Source organism: Leptosomus discolor, chromosome Z (genome assembly GCF_034619465.1).
Source record: "Leptosomus discolor isolate bLepDis1 chromosome Z, bLepDis1.hap2, whole genome shotgun sequence".
Classification (NCBI taxonomy): domain Eukaryota; kingdom Metazoa; phylum Chordata; class Aves; order Leptosomiformes; family Leptosomidae; genus Leptosomus; species Leptosomus discolor.
Window position 1 is genome coordinate 48,890,261 of NC_141419.1, and position 21,549 is coordinate 48,911,809.

A 21,549-nucleotide genomic window follows, 5' to 3' on the forward strand; every position below is an offset into this window, starting at 1 on the left:
AGTGAACCATCAGCACACTGCTTTACAGATGAGGCAAGCTAGGTATTTGAGAAGAGGAAGCAGAGTGAGCACTTGAGACAAACGTGTGGAGCAACAGATGGCAGCAATAGGGTCAGATGAGATGATGACAACACATAATGAAGTCAGCATGCAACAGTTAAACTGTGGGTGGTTTTAAAGATCTGAAGATACAGGAGTTTCACCTTCTCTGATGGACAGGCTGTCACTATAGAGTAATTCCAGACAGCAAGCTGGTCATTATCTTTCTCTTGCAAATGCAATAATGCACTTATAGACTTAATACTCAAAGTAAAAGAGGGCAAAGTGAGCAAAAGACTACCACAAGTAAAAATTAAAGCTGATTTCCAGCACTCACTTTCAATTTCTGGGATCCCTTATTATTCTGTAAAGGACATACTTGCATGCATTTTACATACAACAGTACTTAGGTTCTTGGCTGGTTCAAGCATTTTTTTCCCTACTCGCAGGGTAAGAGAAATCATGCAATTCCTCCCCCATCTAAGCTAATTTACAACAGTGGGGGATGCCCTCCTGACCCATCACGGTACCTGACCCTTCAAGTGAAGTCCCCTAGAACAGTAACTAACAGGGTATTTGACCCAATAGGATAATAACTCTGTATATCATATTACTTAGACAGGAAAATCTGGGACACTCACCCACAGCAGGTAATTTACAATTGGAGGAACAGGTACGTATAGACTGAGTAACTAGGAACGTCAACAAAGGCAGGAAAAAACTAACCACAAAAAAAAAGAGCTGCTTATTTCCAGAAGTACTGTGCTTTTCACAATTTTAAGACATTCACATTACAGTGAGAATATAACTCGTGCGATTTAAACAAAACACTATCACCTCTGCATTTGAAGCATGGCTAATGACAAACACTTTGGGGAAAGAAAAAGAATTTTTTTAATGGAATAATACTAAAGATCAGAGATCAAGGGACAGCAGAAAAGAAATCCGACAGCAAAGAAGTTTCGAACTGTCAAACTCCTAAGGACTACTGCTTGCAACACAGCGGTATACAACAGTGATAGCATATATAGGTCCATGAAACAAAACAAGATGAAAAAAATATATTTATAGTTTCCACTAATCTGCAGCTTCTGGAGGTTTGGGTTTTTTTATATAAAGTGCACAGTGTTGTGAAGCTGTCCTGGGAAAAGTGACGGTTTCACCACACAAGACAAAGCAGGGATGACTTGGAAAGAAAAGACCTTACCATTAGTAATAGTTAATAGTAGGTGCTTGTACTAAGCACTAAGAAAAAAAACCAGTCAGTCAACAGTTTGATATTCTGAATCTTTGTTCCTCAGCAAAAAGTTTACTGTGATTCACAGAACCATTTACCAGACTCAAAGCTGTAATTTCTGGGATATACAGAGTCCCATAAGGAACATGAGTCAAGTGATACCTTACCAGGCTGAAAATCACTTAGAGATGAAACTGGAGTTTCATGGGAAGACAAGCTGGAGCAAGAACTGTCACAAACAATAATTAATTATGGATCCCTACCAATGGCCTTTGATATGTACATACTATCCATTTCTGTTCAACAGCTGATGGTTCCCATGACAGTATACCTTGACCATACCCAGTGACTAAGTTACTGAAGGGTTTTAAAACTACTTTCTAACGAATACAAACTCTTCAACTATATAACATGCAGAGAATCCTTTGAGTTTTACTCACCATTCCTACACAGAAGAGAATGAATAAGAGCAGCCATGGCACATCTGTGCAGCTGTGATCCTCCAGAGGCTTCCACTCTCGCTTGGAGCTCTTGTGTGAGAAGAGAGAGATGAGGTTAACAACAACACTTTAATTGTCTTCTGCTCCTAATAGAAAAAGACAGAAAACTATTCTCCAGTGCATTAACATACAGCAGGAATTATCTTTAAACACCAATACAGCTGAAGCAGCCTGGTCAAAAAACTTAAAAGAATAGGGCTCGCAAAAGACACTTCAAAAGAGGTGTCTCCACTGGAAGCTAGATTGACAAAAAAGTATTTATCCAGAAAACTGGCAATTTAGCCAGAAATTTACAGGTATTTATCCACAAAACAGGTTATTTTCGCTGATTTTTTATTAACAGAGAATCTAATGGCACAGAATCAACAATATCTGCCACTGCAGTCTTCCACAGCTACCTTCCAGTAATCTGCTTTCCCAGAAGGATAAAAAGTCAAACTTTTCAAAAGCTCCTAAGTTTTAAAACACTGCTGGCAGATTTAACGAGTATAGCATACGCAGAAAGGAGGTAATAAATTCCTGTTAAAGGAACAGTTCTCTACCTGCCAAGAGGCAGCCAAGTTTAACATTTCAGCAAAGAAATCCCTACTCAGTATTGCCCAGGTGCCAGAAAGGAAAGTCGTGCACTTAGAGGTTGAAATACTCAATGATGGAGGCTCTATTGCAAATTATAAAGAGGCAGTTGTAAGCAATTCAAATAGTATGCTGCTCGTGAGGTAAAATTTCTCAAGTGTATATGCACTACCAAGGTGATTAAAATCTGTTAACAAACTGTCATTTTGCCACCTAGGCAAAATGTTTTTAAAAAGAGAATAAGGATTGGCTGTAGGACTAAACTAACCACAGTATCAGAATTTATCATAACAAAAATATTGATTATAGCTATTTTAAAAATACACAATCACACAGACAAGCTTTTTCAATTAGTTCCTAAATACTAACTGTTCACATATGTCTACTGAGACTCAAAAAATGCACACACTGTTTTCATACTTGAAGAAGAAAAGGAGATTGATACAGGGAGAATACAAGAACAGCTCTTTTCAGAGACAGAGCAAAAGAGGTAACCTATCCAAATTTTGAATTTCTTTTTCCTGTCAAGACTCTGAAGCATCTTTCAGACTCTGCTGATAACGTAGCAAATGTCAGTACTGAATTAAAACAGAATGGCTGGATGAAATGTCAACAGTTTTTATGTCGAGTATGTATTTTTGCATATTTTTATCAAAGAAGTTATAGCTTGTAACTCATTTGATATTAGACAGGTGTTTTTTTGGTATTCATGACTTTGGGTTTTGCTAATTCACAAGCACAAAGCAACCTTTTCAAATACTACCATCAGAAAACTACAAAATGGGTACAATATAAATGAAATCCTGCATGCACCAAGTTTCAAAAAGCACAGTTTTATAAGCAGCCTGGCTTTACATTAGGGAATTCCACGCTTTTTTGCAATCTTGTATTAAGGAAGTTCCACTTACAGATGTTGTATTTTTAAAGCAAACTGTGCAAATTCACTCTGAGTTCTGAACAGTCAAACTTCTTTACATTTTACTCAATAATCAGTAATGAAAGGTGGTAAAAGGTCACATTATGCACTCTACTACACTCATTCAACAAAACCGTCTTCTGATCCTGGCAGTTCACACTTAAAACTAACACGCTATTCAAACTTAACAACTTAACGTTTACAACAAGATTGTGACATTTATACTGTTATAATTAGCACAATCATAATTGCATAAAATATGCAAAGCTTCATGCCTCCTATTCCTCAATCCGCTCCAAGAACTCTGGATTCTTTACAGATTTACTTTTATCTACAAACAGCAGAGATAAATTTCAGCTATAGCTGCACCTTAACAGTAAGCTGCCCTTGACAAAAGAGGGAGCAGTAAGATGCACTCTGCAGTGGGGTTCATTTTGTTGGGTTTTTTTGTAGGTGTTTTGTTTGGGTTTTTTTTAATCCTCGTTGTACCATATGCAAACAAAATCTTTTAATAGGATTTTTAAAAGCCACTAGACATCCTCTGGAATTGCTCTGGAAAAGATTTAGATTGTTTGACTAGTCACAGTTACCATAAGTAATCCATTTTATTTACTAAGTGGACTGCAATTTATATGTCAAAAAGAAACTTGAAATGCCATGGTGTACCACATAGTTAGAAGGTTACACAGAGGAATTAATTCTGTGTCCATACCCTTTACTCTGCTCCAAAACATAATTAAGAAAAGGGGGGTGGTATTTTAAACAGAAAGTACCCTTGGAAGCAAATCAAAAGGCACTACATACTTACCAACACTCAATTTAACCACGGAGCATACTAACATGGTATAGAACTACACATCTTTAGATCAACACCCTTCTCCAGTAGCCTGACCAATCTTTCTTCTCACCAGACCTTGCTACAATCCATGCTAGCGGCCATTATCTATCTGCTGTTTTCTTCTCAATTGCTTCCTTGTATTCCAGATTCCCTCTGAATCTTCTTCCATACTCATCTTTGAAGTTGGTGCCTGTGTCTCTAGTGACTGCTCCCTGGCCACTTTACACCCTTAGACATTTACTCAGACTGTGATATTCATTCTTGGGCAACACAAATTGCTACCTAAGGTCTAACAAATATTGTTTGTTCGGCAGCCTGGAAACTACGCTTTGTCTTCGTTGTAACTGAAATAGCATAAAATTTTAGTAGACATGCTTTGCCTGCAATCCTACATCAGCACTTCCACTGATTTCAGCCTTTCCTCAGACAGATTAAGAGCCTTTAGTATTTGCTGATGCCAAGAAAGCTAGATAGCCTAGAGGAAAAAGAAAAATTTTGGAAATCATTAAAGTTTTCTCTTAAAACAGAGCTTTCATAATTAATGCTAAGCTCTTTATGGATATTCTTGCCATCAACAAAGCACAGGACTACCTGTTCTGACAGCACAGAGAATCAATCTGGAGCACTACCAGTGAAGAGCCGAAAGCAGGCAGAAGAGCCTGTCTCTACAAGGCAAACTTGCAGGTTGGGAACACTTTTCCTGCCCATAACAGCTCTTCTGATTTTAGGAGTTGTCTACTCAATAACACAAATGAGTTTACATCTGTCTATTTTGCAGAAGACTTCGCAAACTTAAGGCTTCTTGAAAACAAGTAAGAACTGTTGGGTGCAGCACAACTTTACATTTATGTTTTAATTCCACACCTAGAAAGTTGGATGTCTAAAGTTAAGGTTTCTCTTGCGGAAGAGAAGCGTGAAGAATGCCAGCCCATTAGCTGTTGGCTTTTCTAGCTGAATGAAGAGCTACATGGTCTCAAGACAGCAAGTACTTGTATGCACACGCAAAATATAAAGGGGCTATTTTCTTGGTATTCGTTGCATCCAGTCACTTCAAAAGAAACACAGAAACCACACCCTCCAGACTTCTTTCTCCCTGCTGCTTCCAAAATATACCTCTGCAGCACCAAATAACAGGTATAATACACTTCTTTACAGGTATCAGCATAGTGCAAAATGGTTAACACTTTCACTGTATTTAACGTAATAGCTGCATTGGATACTGCCATACAAGCACTCACCTGCCCCAGAGCGCAACACACACATAAGAGCAAAAAAAAGTGTAAAAATACAGCATGTCAGCAGGAGACTGCAGATGCAAAGAGTTACAGAGATTTTATTTTAAACACAAAATGTCTCATGCAACGAACAATTTGGGAGTGATGTGACTGAAGCAAGAAGCCAAGGAAAGAACATATGCAGTATTATATGTATGGCTAATCAAGCCATGGGTAAGTAGCAAAGATGTGAATAAGATCAGGATAAAGATGGAATTTGCCATAAACAGAGGATGTTGCAACATCATGGGAAAGGCAGCAAACAGAGGATGTTGCAACATCATGGGAAAGGCAGCAGAAAGAAATCCCAAATCTTGTGATGGATCAGATCATGTTTCAGGAAGAAGAAACTGAGACAGGTGGGCTGAATTAAGGACAACCCAGTGAACAACTGGCCTGAGTAACATCCACTGGATGAAAAGATGATGCAGGGAGAGGTTAGACTCTAGGTTTACTTTGGCTATTGAGTTCAAGCTAGCAACTGGAGAGAATAGGACTATTCTGATTTGCATATGAACACACAGGTTGTAAGAATACAGTTCTAGCTTCATTCAGGTAGTTAAGGACAAAAAAATAAAACCTAACCAGAACAAACATAAAAGCATTACATTTTCCAGGCAAAAACAAGTCTCAGAGGAGACCTAGGATGAAGATATCCCATCAAAATCCTATAGGAAGATTTACTAGTCTTGAGGAAGAGCAGTCTTGCAAACTGCTAATTTAACTCCAGGACTATCATACACAGTGTTAAGAAACCCAAGAGGAGACAAAATTTTAAAGCAACGTCCACAGCCACCAAAGCCAAGCAGAGTTAAACTTCATGAGATACCAGTTACATGTGTTATGCCATTATGACTCAACAGAAGACACCCAAGTGCTAGGGCTTCAAGCTCCTGGAAGGTCTACATCCAGGACAAATTGTTCATTACCCCTACTTGTAAGTAATGCTAGAGAAAACCTTACATGCACATAAAACAGTGACTCAATATTCTTCTACTTCAGCATTTGCTTTAACTAAGCTCTACTTCAAGTCAAAACCAACAGACAATAAGACAGAAAAGTTGAAATAGTTTTTAAACAGAGATGCACACAAATCATTTTGACGTTCCCTCTTAAAAAGGAAGAAGTTATTTTGGTTTAGTTTCCTTTTTTTCCTTCAACCTGGTTCTAACACAAGACAAAGATCTTGTGCAAAACATCCAGTTTTCCACTGCAGGCATTGAGAATAAGCTTTCGTATTTTCTACACTTAGAAATGGCCATTTTTTCTTCCTATTGAATACTTAATACAAGACATGACATCTTGACTTATCCATCTAAACAATCAGGCCTAGATTTACAAAGTTTTTTTCAGATCCTAGCATACTCAAGCACTTCAGCACTTGGCCCATTCCCGCCTTTAGCAGCTCATACCAACTTCTGTTGGTTCAACTGGTGGGTTACAGTACTGCCAGACACAGACCTAGTGTATGGAAACTTCACCATTGCTTTCAAGACTTACATTCATTCACTATTTGACCTTTCCTTAAAGACTGGATAAATTCAGAAAATCAATCCATCCACTACTGTCCCCTCACCAACGCACACCGAACTTTTAAACACTTCTAGTCCTTCTGTATTACATCCACCTACCAAGTTTTTAATATCTCAGTGACAGCAGCAACTGCATGCACTTTACAATGATTTCCTCCCCAAGACAATTTACAAAATTTAAGATGCATCTTTCTTTCACAGAACTGTTGTGTTAGGCTGTCAATTACAAACACTGGTATGCATGAATATCTGAACTCCTGTTTGTTCCTCAAAATGGTGTCTGTGACTATTCTTTTCAGTGAGACATAGGTTTATTTTGTTTTTTAAGCACAGAATCCAGCTAAAAAACAAATCAGTAGTTCTAGAAGCCATAAAACTAGTTAAGATTGATTTCCTTCGGTCCTTCTGCATGGTACAATCAGATCCTCTGATATCTAAAAAAAAGAAGAAGTTGTGATCATATTTCTTCATGCACTGGAAACAACTCCCAATTTATTTTTTTTTCTCCTTCTCAATAGGGTTTTCTGATATTTAAGAATAACTCGGCTTTTGTTACAGTTACTTTCTCTGTGGCAATAGTTTGACCTCAATCTTTCATTAAGCTCACAGGAATGCAATTGAATCTTTGAATCAGCTATCACTGCTGAATTAGCTATCACCACCAAGTTAGCTAAGTTGTATCAATGACTTAAGAGTTACTTGAGGGGGAACAAGTAGTTTCCTGAAGGAATTAAATGTGTGTAATCTGTGCCAAAGATTTTATTTTTAAACTAAGTGACCAGCAGTTTAAATTACTACAAAAGCATTACATGAATTAACATTTCAAATAGCTTAAATTAATTTAGGGGTTTTTTTGCTCTGCAGTCACTGTAGAAAAACTTGGAATATTCACTGTTATAACTTCTAGCCAGTTTCAGTAACGATAACAAGATTCCGAAAATTCTGGGTTGCAAGTTTTTTTCTTTTTAAATGAAAGGATAGTTTTTATTATACTTTTAAAAATCCTCAGGGCAATTATTACTGATGTGGCAGTTTAATACAGCCACAGTGTGCACACAGCATTAATAAACAGTCCTTAGATGCTAAAAAGGATATTCCAGCTAAGCAGGATCTTTTGTGGGAAACTGCTATTAAGTCCTGCAGAACCTTCCTAGAAGAAAGGCTGGTTCTGATAAAGTGCCAGAGATTCAACTGATTGTACAAATAGCATTCAGTTTACTCCAACAGCACAGCAAGTACAACCATTTCACACCTACGATGCTAGTTCGATGCTTCAGAATCAGTGGGTCCATTTGCAATACTGTGCACACCACAAAATAGCATGTAAGGCATGGTCCACTCTTGAGTTCTCCTTGAGAAATGGGCAAGCCAGGTTAAAGAGGTTGCTACCAAGAAGTCATCCAGTCCAGAAGTTGTCCTGCAAGCTAAGTTTAAAACTACAACTTCACATGCTACCGAAACATCCCCATGCTACCAAAAAAAAGACAGCTCTTGAAACATTTGTCAGCATTTCCTAATGACCAGTTAAGGAGCCAATTCTTTACTCATTTTACACATCTTTACAAGCTAAAAAACTGTCCTAATGATGTGCTGGCCTTTACCATGAAGCACACCACATACGAAAAAGAAGAATCACAATTTACTTGTTTACCAAAATGTTTCCAGTGCAAGAATGTAATTCTCCAGTTTATCAGGGAGCATGGCATTTTTCTGTCCAAGACATGGCACGCCCTTCTACACTATTCAGCTGTTTAAGAGAAGAACTAGCAGCAACTGCATACTGTCCTAATGAAACTCCTTCCACCTCTGAACAAATTTTAATTCTAGAGCCTAAGGAGGAAGACAAAGTGAGTCCTAACACCAAGCATTAATAGTTTGGGATGTTTCTAGAGCCTAAAACCAAGACATAAGTCCCCTATTTCATAAGCAGCTGCAGCCATTTTGACATCAAATGAAGTTACCAGCCATTCCTCTCCTATCAGCATGAATGATAAACTGCAGTGAATAAGATAACCAGTATACTGCATCTGGACTACATTTTGACCACAAAGTGGTTAAAACGTACGTGATACCAATTACAGGTCTAGCCTTACTCTGTCTCACTATAAACATGGATCAGTAACTACTCCATGAAACAAAGCATTTCTCTGCCTACACCACCAACTTAGTAGATAATGACTGATCTGAGCAAATGTGTAAAATATCAGAATATAAAATTAAAAACTAGCAAGTTGTTTCACATTTTCAAACACAAGCATTAGGCAACTTTTAACCTGTTAAATACACTGCACAAAGGAATTCATACAGAGAGGGAGGAAAAAGACATGGACATTTTCTAACACCGCCACTACAAATAAACAGAGCCTATAGTCCCTGACAATGCCATTAAGAAGGTCTGTGTTTGTTACCTCTAAGGAGAATGAAGTCTACAATTATTCTAGGATCTTCTATTACTCTGAAGATTGGACCACATTGTTCCTAAAAAAGCCCCACCCCCCAAGGTAACCCCCCCCAAAAAAAACACATTCACTTCCTCACACAAGTACACTTCTGAGAACAAAAGCTGCAACTCAAGTAAACTAGCTGTCTGTATAAAAATCTTCATGTGGTAAAAGCGCTCTGTTTAAACATCCAAAGCAAAGTCTTGCAGTGTTAAAACTATCTTCAGTTCATGACTTCATCAACTATCTTACAATTTTTTTATAGAAAACCTTTAGTTGACTGCACTGTGAAGCTTAAGAACACTGCACAAAGTTGCCCTAGTTAAAATGCTCACCATTACCTACAGACTTCCTGTACATGTTCTACAGGTGTTCAGATAAAACACCAAGCAGTAGCTTACTGCAGTTCATCATTAGTTCACATGATTCTCTCAGGTTCACAATAAAACTGATTTATTATACAGCAAATTATTGGTATGCCTCCATTACTAGAGCAGGAACACACGCCAGCAAACTCAGACTTTCACTCTGCTAAACTATACCAGTTCCCTGAAAGAATGAACTACGTTGTATCAATAAAAATATCTCCATAAACACACCAAAAAAATTCTTAGTGTAGACTTGTCCTGGATCTACCTCTGGAGAAGAGCAGTATTGCTCCTACCCCAAACAGCCTGCAGATGATAGCATTGCCCTGCGAGGCAGATGCTTAAATTCCCCCAGACTCTCAAAACCGAAGCTATGCCCCCCAGTTCCAGTGAGCCTGTCCCTGTAATACTATTACAGCTACAAGTGGCAGTCTTTAGAAAGAAAGGAAAACAATACACATTGCTCCTTGCAAGTGCCTTCCATGATGACACCTGGATAACAAGCCCAAATGCCTCAGGGCAATTCCAGAATTGACTGCACTACAGAACATGCAAATCACAGCGGTGTCTGATGACCGTTTTTGTGGAACTTCTCCTTCAATCTCATTCCAAACCACTTTATCTTTCAATTTAGTGCAAACCAGACATTAGTCATGCTTTTTGATTTTACAAGAGGCACCTGTCAGTAACTTACATATAAGCACCCACATCCTTATTTGCCCAATAACTCCACATCACCACTTTTTCTCTGATGCTTTGTCCACTGAAAAGATGCCTCTGCCCTTCCTAAGTATGAAGCTCACAGTTCCTGCTAGCAAAAGTTTTCTGATGGTATAATATTGCTTTAAAGTTATCCAAAGGGCGATGAATTTATACTTCGCTTCTCTTCAGAGACTAAGCATATCACCAATTCAATGTGTCCACACGTGCTACTTCACTAAAGTTCTCAAACTTCACATACAGTATTTATGAGTTTTCAACATAATGTAAACAAAATTGAGAGCACATAAGACAGCACTTACAACATTATTGATGGTGTAATATAAAGATGTTTACCCTGAAAACTCATATGTGGACACTTCACTTATGAATCTGACGTATGCTGTGTTCTATATCATCTTCCACTCATCTTTTCAGTCATGCTTCCACCTCAGTCTACAACTTCAATATTTATCTTGAAACGTAACACAGCTGATTAAATAAAGAGCTGGCACGATCAGCACACCTGCTGAGGTTCTGAAGTTTAGAAATAAGGCCATCTGAAAACAAAAGCCCAGTTTTTAACCCTCAAAGTACTTAGTTATTGTTTCTTTTCTTCATTACATGTTGTTAACTACTTATTTGAAAGCAGCAATAAATAAGGACACTTTACAAATATGACAGTAATATTTTTCAGGGGATTAAAATATCCATTTCAATGCATGTTTGGTACTTCCATGGTGCTTAATCATTAATAAAATCTAGCCATGCAAAAAAATCTAAACCAACAAAAAGCCAAAAGCAACAGTTCACTTTTGAGGATATTTTGCACCTACCAAGTTACTTCATCACATTGAATTTTCTACTTGTACATCAACCTGTTTAACAGATTCTCAGATGTTATTCTTACTATGAGACTTGAAGTCACAAATTACAAAAAAATTTCAAACTTTGGTGAAGAATACACACTTTCCTTCCAAATGTGTTAGTTTTATCATAATGTGACACTAGCTGAAGAAAAAAAAAATTTAAAAAAAAAAAAATCACACAGCAGAACTCCCCAGTTAGTGGTCTGCAGAAAAGATGAATGACATTCCATAGAAAACACTGCCCCTGTCCCTTGCACTGTCCTTGTGTGATGAGTATTTTTCTCTAAAAGAATTTTTTCACGCTTTTGAAGTGTCTAAAGCCAGAATTCAATACCAAGAACATCACAGCTCTTTAAGAGCTCGTGGCCTGTACAGTACTGCTGTGAAAAATAATGATGTTGCCACTTTCTAGAGACATTCATAGCAGTTTCCTAAGTATTCTTTCAACATGCCTCCTACATTCAAATGCGTTTGTCAATTGAAAATCATAAAACCATGTATTTTTGTACTGCATTTACAATCCTTGCAAAAGAACTTCCTGCCTTTCAAAGGCAAAGGCCTACTTGGTGGAGGGTTCTGGAAGTTTAGAGGCTTGTATTTGCAAACACAAACATGAGGCACTTCACTGAACACTATGGACTAACTGTTGCATACATTGGCCACATGCATTCTTCCATATTACTATGTACAAAAGCTGAAAGCAAGGGCTATGTTGGAAATTGAAAAGTTAATAGGCATATTCAGTGACATTTAAAGGATGTCATCAGCACATTTCCTCTAATGAAGATCAGAAAAACTTTAAACTTACATGGGGGCGGCGGGGTGCTTACATAGTTTCTTATATATAAGAATATAAAAAAAATCTTATAAAATACTGACTTATAGGTCCAAGTTCTAGCATAACTAGAAAGAAAACCACTCAGGATTACAATAAGAGGGCAGTGCTTGAGGACATTGAAAGCATATTAGATTCACAGGAACCAACTCTAAGAATGCTCTACCTGATTTATGGAAGAAAGGGTAGGAGGAGGATGGAAAGGGAAATAACATGTCAAGCCCTTTGCTTATATAATAAGCACACTTCCTTATAAGTAGACAATTATTTTGCAGTTTTTCATAGCAAACTAGGGTGAGTCTGACAAAGCGTTCCCAGGACATGGTTATCATGACCTTGAACAAACTACTTTCATCGTTTCCTGTTTTGTTTCTATGGATCTGTATAAGACATTCAGAGGTGTCTCTCTCAGTCAAATAATGTATCTGGAGAGCAGCAAGAGTGTTTTCAAAACAAAACTAAAACAGGCCAGAGTTCATTTCTGCTATGAACAGCTGCTTAACAAAAATCATATTTATTAAGAGAGGCTATCAGGCACAAGTCACCATGTTCTGCTCACCTAAACCCTCCACCATATTCCAGCAATATTACTGGTTAAAAGAGCAACAGCTAGAAACTAATATGTAAAAATGCAGTATGGAATCTTTCCTATATACTGCAATCATCTCCTATTCTTGCAGTGCATTGCACACTGGGTGTTGAAATAATACTAAAACAGAGAAAATTAATCAAGACTGTAATGCTGAACTTCAAAATGAAGTTGACTCTTCTTCTTTCTTAAGTATGTAAACATAAGTTCTTGAGGCTGTTGTCATACATTTGTATACTTTTATTCCACACTAGAAATTGCCTTACCTAGAAGATTAAAAAAAAAAAAAAAAAAAAGAAGAAACAACAAAAAAAGAGGGGGCCTAGGGACAGAAGGCAAATCAATGCAATGAAATTTATTTACTTCATGTATCTGTGAAACTTTAAAATGGCTCAAGACCTTAAAGAACCTTATTATATATTCACCAACACAGACTTGTTCTTTAAAATTTATATACAAAAAAAGCTCTCAGTATAGTTTCATCAACAAGTAAAAATTAGCAATCAGTTTAAACAGTGGGTAGAAGTCACCTAGCAACACTCTGTATAACGTTTTAGAAGCAAAGCATAAGATTTACACAATTTTCCAACAGCTCCTTCAAGTGATTCAAATACCAAGATGCAGCTTCTGTCAAGTTGGTTTGCAAGTCTTGATTTTTACAAAAGAAACCACTGAGGTAAGTTCAAAGGAACAAAAATTACAGTTAGCCCAAAGGAGAAAAAGACATGCACAGTTAGTGCAAAGCTCGCCTTTAAACAGCATAAAGACAGTTGAAAACTTCACTACATAACAAACAGTGTCATTTCTGCATAATGAAAAATAAAAGCAGTCACTTGGATGATACTGAACACACCCTCACAATTACTAGCATAGAAGTCTGATGGCTGACAGCATTCTAGATGCCAATTAGATTATAACAACATAAGCTTTGGATTTAGCATTCACTATTAATAATGCAAGAGAATATATCCTTCCCAAAACTGTTCTCACTTTATCAAAAAATTGTCTTGTAAGGATGCAATGTCCCATGCTTGTTCTTAATCCAAACTACCACTTCTTGAAGCGCTTAAAAAAAAAAAAATGTCAATAATGTGAATCTAATCCTGACAAAGTAAAGGAAACAATGTGCTACTTAAAACTTTTAAGATATGACAAAACTGAAAGATAGTCTAAACTTCAGAAGGAGCTAGTCCTTAGCGGGAAAAACTCAAATGAATTTGAAAGAGTACTCACAAATATCTATGTAGTTGAAATATTCCTTTCTATGTTAGGATCAAAAGGAATTACTTGCACAGGTTGTATGCAGTTGCTTGTGACAGCATTTGTGAAAGGACACCTCATGCTTCACAGGAAATAAACAGAGCTCACAGACAAGAAATACAGAAAAGTAGTCAACAGCTTCATGAGATACCTGACTCACTAGCACTGTTCTGGGATTCTGCTTGTACACTTCATCCTGCATACTGTATCTGCTTGCCAGAGGCTAGAACAGAAGTTTCATCTACAGTCAACATGTTGAAAGGGAAATCAAGCTTCCTAGCTCCTGAAAGCAGAATTCAAAACCCAGGTTTCTGCTCATCAACACCGTTATTCAGGTGGTCTTCTTCCATCATCATACCCATGCCCACAATGAAACAGGCACGTTTTGAAGCCCCCTATATTCATTTGACTGCAAGAACCTCTGGCAACTGAAGATTGGCGGAAGTACAATTAATGATCTGTATTGTCTATAACTCCTCAGAAGAGACATTTCATCAGAACTACAAATTTTTTCTTAAAAGTTAGGAACTCCAGATTCATTCTGTGTTGCTTTGACAGCAGATGTTCAAGGGAAAGTTAATGGATGATGTGTCTTCATCTCGGTTTATAACAGAAAGTTCTTTCACTCTTGTAAAAAACAAGACCACCACTAAAACCACTAAGAATAACACATGCTTTGTTTATCCCAGTCATGCCTCCAGTTTCCAGCAAGATTTCAAGCTTCTGTCACACATATCTTAGATAAAACCACTAACATACAAAGCTGTAAACAAACACACAATTTCCCAGTCCCAGCACAAACACTAAGACCTCAATAAGCAGCCTTCTTTCCTATAACAACTTGCCAAAGCAAATGCCTTCTGACTACAACCAGTTACTTCAATTCAACTGCAGGAGAGCAGGAAGTGAGAATGGATTCTGTATCACAACTACTCCAAGAGAATGCAGTTTCAGGCCTGCTTCTCCTCACAGCTTGCCCCCTTCAATGAACTACAAATTTCTGTCCCCTCAGATACAACAACACAAACTTTGTGGAGCTATGCTATAAACTACATCAGTGGAGCAAGCTGAGTTATGCTGCAAAGTAAGTATGCTTGTTTAAAAAAAAAAAACAAAACCAACACATACCAAAAAACCTGGTTTTACTTCAATCAAACAGATTTACAGCACAGCCTAACAGTTACGGTGACATGGGAGTGATGGACTCCAAAAGTTATCTTCTGCAAATTCAGTTTCATAATGGACTAATGCAGTGGGATAGCAGAAAATACCACTGATGAAGGAGAAGAATTAAAAGAAAGGGAAGAGAGTATTGTCACTTGACTGCAGATTGCATTTTTCTTCTTTAATGAAACTAAGGATTTGAAAGAAATTTGGTTATTCTATCAACTCAGAGCTTCAGTACAATTTGCTCAAAAGATGTGAACATTTAGGATAAGATCATTTCCAAAACAGCACAACAAAAAAACCTACCTGTATCAAAAATGCATATAATTTTTTTAAGCTTTGTGGCACAGCAGATCCACGATGAAAGAAGTGCATCCAGACAGAAGCACTCATCTTGAGAAGCTGATGATAAAGATACACCAAGGGAGGAGAGTGGGCTGAAACCACATGAAGGTACTGACAACCAACAGAACTGCAAGACAGATACACAGAGGTGGATCTTTTACTCCTGTCCTTTACAAGGTTTCACCTCATATGGCACACCTCGGCCAAATAACTACACTTCAAAGAAGCGTTAGGAAGACCTGGTCATGATAACTGATGAAGAGTATATAGACTGCTCCAAGACAACAATGGTAAGATGTTGTCTGACATTGCACAAGGTTTTCCCAACAAGCTCAAGCTTCAAGATGGTGAGTCAAGATACAGCAAGCACAAAAAAATACAGCCAAGTCCACCTAAATAAGTAGAGAATAGCAGAAGCCCCTAAAGAAACAAAGAGAACGACACAGTTTTAACACCAAAAAGGACCAACAGGTAAACAAGAACTCTAATTGTGACGATAAAGAACAAGTGCAGATCATAGCAGATATTACACCACGGGAAGTGAAAGAACTTTGTGCGAGCATAGAATAAGACCAAAACTGAAAAAAGAAATACACTGTAAAGAAGCATTGCAGTGGAACAGGAAAGAATAAGCACACCTGGAAGAAAGTCTGGTATGCTTGTATTGAGTTAACATCACTCATAACAGTTCAAGCTGAAAAATTTGGTAAAATAGGAGGTAAGTTAACGAAAAGGGGAAAAGGACTGGAAGTACAAGCAGAGACAGCAATACAGGAGAAGAAACAATAATCAGAGTAGAATACAGTGAACAATAACAAGAGGACAGTATTACAGAAGACCAGGGAGAATAAGACATCAAGTGGTAGAGGATTACAGATAATATCAAAAGCAGCAGAGATCAAGGAGGCTAAAAAAGGAGGAGAATTCTTGCAACTTGGCGAGAAGGAGCCTGTAGAGATCTCAATGAGCAGCAGAGCACAGAACCTGGATTGGAAAGAATTTAGTATGAAGAGGAGAGAATGTACGACAACAAACGTAAATTCTTCTGTTCAGGAGTTTGGAAAAGAAGTGAAGCAGACTAGAGTTGATTGTCAGCTTTAAGGATGAAGAACAGTTACAATAAAATTAGGAAGGGAGTAAGATGACAACAAGAGATGAAAAACAGAAATTTGGAATCAAAACAGAAAAAAATCTAATTAATGGGGCTTTGGGGTCAGGCTAAGCAGTTAAAGGCAGAAAAAGCAGAAAGGAAACACAAGAATTCACCACCGTAAGTAGCAGGCAAAAGTGCTGAGCAAAGGTAAACATGTCAATTCTGATTAGGTTTTCTCTGGAAACCTTCAGATTCTGCAGGTGAAGAGATATAGGAAAAAGCCTATGGCAGAGCTCTAGACAGCCTGCAAAGCAAAGGAAATGGGAAATGCATTTGTGGAGGAAAAAAATTAATTGAGTATAAAATAAGAGTTAGAAAAAAGACATCAAAGAAATCTGCGTGGTTCAACAACCAGTCACAGGCAGGTGGATTATCATAAGTGAGATGAGGAGGTGGCAGTCTTGAGAAAGGGACTTGGAGATGCAGTAATCAGATAAGATGGCTGGCAAAATCAAAACAGAAGTAATTATTTCTCTCAGAAAACAGAAAACAGGGTTAGCAGATGAAGATCAAATAGGTTAGAGAGCTGAAGAATCAACTTGAAAAACAAAGTCATAAGGAATGAGGGTGAAGTGTCCATGATAATGAGGAGACTGTATGTCAAAGACTAAAATGAAGCTACACAGGCAGAAGCAAGAAGTGGCACAATATGAACGAATGTCTGATGGAGCCCTGATGCTCAAGGAAAGCTTAAGAGGAAATAACAGAGGGGGAAGTGTAAAGACAATGGTAGATGAGGAATACAACATTTATTGTTAAAGATAAAAGGGAGGGTAAGATAGACATTAGGCTCTAATGTAAAGCTGTATTGTTGGTTGCAAGGTTTCTGCAATGGATACACCAGACAAAACTGTTGCTGGTAAAATATTCAGCAACTAGCCTTTGATTTGGATTTCCTGAGGAAACACACAATTGCTCATGGCTAAGGAATTAAATAAACAGCCATTCTTTATACTTTAGTTACATATATGGGATACAAAGCTCAATTACTGTACCACACCTTGCCACACATAAGCAAAGCAAACGAAAGGTTCAGTAGCATACTGTTAACACCATGCATCCTGACAGTGGAACACAAATTTCACTGAAAACCAAAATTAGCTGAAACCTATGAACGAGCCAGGTATTTAAACCACCTGATCCTCTATTTCTTCTGCTTTTGGTCTAATGTTACGCACAAATAAGCCTCTGTTTTCATTTAAGAAAAGAACAAAACAGCAAACAGCAATTCAAATTCGTAAAGAGCAGCTAGAAATGGCCTATTAAATACTTAAGCAATTTGGATAAGAATCACAGAAAATAAGGTTGTAAAAGACTTCAAAACGTTATTTCAAAACATCAACTTCACTCTTGGTGCTCGAAGTCTATCAGCTTTCCTTAAGCCACTCCTGACAGATGATTATCTAACTTTTTTTTTTTTTTTTTTTTTGCAAACCTCAAACAATACAGACTCCACAATCTCCCCTGGCAGTCTACTGCAATGACCGAACAATTTTAAAATCTTCACCTAACATTTGGCGTATATTTCCCTCTATGAAATTCAAACCATTTCTTCGTGCACCATAAAGCTGTTTGCCTTCCTCTTTGCAGCAAATTTGCTGTACGGAAAGGACGTTCCCTATTGCAACTGGACAGCTCTCTGCAGTGTTTTGCACTGGAAGGACAGAGTCCTTACTAAAAAAAAAAAGTCTGCCTGAACAGATGAGCTACCAAAACTCATCTCTGTGATGAGTCATCTGGGACAGCAGAGACGGACTTTCCTACATAAGCAGTCTGCTGGAAGCTGGATTCAGCCACCGCAAGTGACACAGCCAAAGGAAACTAACATTTACAAGCAAGCAAAGCACAGCCATAGCGTTAGTCACGATGGCTCGTCCTACAGCCTTCAGAAAGGAGCCAAGCGAAAAACAGTATAGCCCTGGTCGTGTTGTTCAAAGGGAAAGTTAAAATGGGAAGCAGAGCCGCAAAGTGGAGCACTGGGTGGAGCTCCTGATTGTGCCTTGCTTGGCAGCACCACTCTGGGGGAAAAAAAAAGGAGTCATTAAAGGCAAAGCAGAGCAAAGGGGGAGGAGGAAGAAAGAAAAACCGAGCTCGGAAATAGATATGCACGGGGCCAGTAGCACATAGGGAAAAAGATGCAGGGAAGCACCTGAACCCTTGGCCATGAATTGGGGAAGGGGGCTCGGATTAGGACCGTCTCCCTTTTCAGATGCAGTGGACCTCGGTGAGGCCCTGGACATGGCGAGTTTCCTCCCATGAGATGGCTCCTCTCTCTGGGGTGGGGCAGTAGGGACCCCAAAGAAAAAGCTACAGGGAAAGGGAGGAGGTGCAGACCTATATAGGGGGGTGCATCGAGATGGCAGAGGGGAGGAAGGAGTGTGGAGCCAATCGGAGAGGTGTGTATGGCAGTAGGGGGATGACAGGGGGGAGCTGGAGGTATGCAGCTGCATCATATAGCAGGGGACTGGAGCAGGGTATGGCAAAGATTACAAAACCATAGCAGGGCTGGGGAAAGAAGGTGCGAGATGATGCTGATCCACAGGGGAAGTGGCACACACAACAGTGCAGAGCAATGCAGAGGGTGGAAGTGCGTAGCATGGTGGGCACAAGGCTACGGGGGGTGAGCAAGGGGATGCATAGCTATAAGGGGGTTAGGGCAGAACTACAGAGGGGAGCAAAATGCTGCAGTTACGTGCATCAAGGCTTAGGGGTGCGTACGTGCGTGTGTGTAAAGGGCTTTGCAGCCGTGAAAGAGCAAGACCAAGGCCGGGGAGAGCAACGGGTTCACAGCCATGGGTGAGCAAAGCTGTTGGTGGGGCGTAAGGGGGGAAGGGAAAACAAGGGGTTCACAGTCATGGGAGAGTATGGTTACAGGGGACGCAAGCGAGTGCGCAGCCACGGGAGAGCGGTGCTACAGGTGTAGCAAAGGAATACACAGCCATAGGAGAGCGGGGCTACGGTGGTGGGAAGGAGCTGAGTGGTGCACAGCCGTGGGAGAGCGGGACTATGAGGGCTAAGAACGGATGTACGACCACCAGAGAGCACGTCTATGGGGGGTACAAGCGGGTGCACAGCCATAGGACAGAACGGGGATTGGGGGGGAGGAGGGGCACAGCCGTGGGGTGCAGCTGGCCTACAGGCGGGTGTAACAGGGCCCGGCAGCTGGGGGCAGCAGGGCCAGGGGAGAGGAGGGGAGGGGGGCGGCAGGGCCAGGGGAGGGGAAGGGAGGGGAGGGGAGGGGGGCTGCAGGGCCCAGTGGCGGGTGCGGGCCGCTCACCTGCGCGGCGGAGCTGCAGCAGCCCATGGCGTCCGCGGGTCTGTGGCCTGGCGGTGCCCGCTAGGCGCCAGGCGGCGGCGAAGGGCAGACGCTGGGCATCCACTCGCCGCGACGGCCCGCCCCGGGGCGGCGGCGGGGCGCGAGGCGGCGCGCAGGACCGCCGGGGGACCTCCGGGCCCGATCAGGCGAGCGCGGCTGCAGCACCCGCCCCGCCGCGGCGCCCCCTCATCCTCCCCCCGCGGCGGCAGCTGCCGCGGCTGAGGGAAGGGGCGGGGCCTGCGGGGGCGGGGCCAGGGCACCGCAGCTCGGGGGGTACCTGCCCGACAGGGTGGCACCGCCCCCGTTTCCACTCCGCCCCGCCTCGCGTGCCGCGGGTCGCTTCCGGTGGCGCTAAGGCTTTTGTCCGGTCGCCACGGCGGCGGCGGGGCTGGTGGCGGGCGGCTAGCGGCAGGCTCGCCCCCGTCCGTTCCCGCTCTGCGGCCCTGGTGCCCTGGCCGCCGCCGGTCCGGAGCCGGACACGGTCAGACGTTCGTGCCCGTCTTTTGCTCTCGGCCGGTCGGAGGAGGGGGCGCCGCCCAGCGTGGGGGCAGCATGGGGGGCTTCTGCGTGGGGAAGCCGTGCTCTGGTCAGGGTGATTTCCAAGTGGCTGACAGTGTCTGAAAAGGAGGAGCTGCTTGGGTGGCCCTGGAGTACGGGTACTTGCAAGGCGGGAGGGCGGACTTGAGGTGCCTCCTTACTGGGGGAGATGCTTGAGAAATCCACAGCCCAGAAGCCCCGACTCTTGCACCGCCTTCGGTGCGGTTTATCCCGTTCTCTAGACTAGCTCTTGTCATTCGTGCAATGTGCAGAGTACCAAATCAATCTGGAACGGTGGCCGGGAGTGATTGCACAAGATGTGAATCTGTCTCCTGGATTCACAGCTGATTGCCATATTTTTGCAGATGGTTTTGGCAAGATATGTAGCCTTCCCAGAGATGCAAATGCAGATGTCGTTCTTTCGAGGTGTATACCTCCGGAGCTGCAAAACTGTTTTAATGAACCACACCAGGATGATGCTTGCTGTGTGGTTAACTGATACAAGTTCAGTCTCCGAACAGCTGGCTGGACCATGTTCCTAAGCAATGCAGGTAGCAACAAATGTCTCAGAGCTTCTGAACCAGTGAAGTCACTACATGGCTGCATCTTGTCGTTAATGGCAACAAAGGTGTCAGCTTTTCTGAGAATTAGAGAGAGTTCTGTTTGGAAACTGGCAGTCCCTCTTAAGGTAAGTTTACTGGCCCAGTAGTTGTGTTTGAACATGGCTTAAACGTATTAAGTGATATGTTTAAGTGATACAATTAAGTGATAAGATTTTTTTTTTTTCTGAATCTGCTAAGCTGTAGCAGGTTTTATTCTATGAATAAAGTAGAATATCCATGATTAGAAATAACCACAATAGCTTGAAGTTTAAAATGATCCTTTGACAGGCAGAATGAGGCAAAAGAGGCCTTGTGACTAGAGAAGGAGTCTCATTAGGCTTCCAAAATAGAACAAAAACTGGTGTGTGGGTGAATTGTGAATCATGCTTTTTTTTCTTTCAGCTCTTCTCAGCTTAATGGCAAGTAACATCTCACAATTTTCATATTTTCTGACACCTG

The 21,549-nt window shown here is 40.6% G+C and overlaps 1 protein-coding gene across 1 annotated transcript in view; it reads right to left on the reverse strand.

Moving 5' to 3' along the window:
* The window catches only part of SLC44A1 (solute carrier family 44 member 1), a 68,359-nt gene extending 48,420 nt beyond the window's left edge, over nucleotides 1-19,939 (reverse strand). The window contains exons 1-2 of the mRNA XM_086480097.1: nucleotides 19,913-19,939; nucleotides 1,717-1,806 (exon numbers count right to left, since the gene is read on the reverse strand). Of these exons, the coding sequence (XP_086336223.1) occupies nucleotides 1,717-1,806; nucleotides 19,913-19,939 (117 nt within the window). The remainder of the gene's footprint in view (nucleotides 1-1,716; nucleotides 1,807-19,912) is intronic.
* Nucleotides 19,940-21,549: the final 1,610 nt, after the last annotated feature.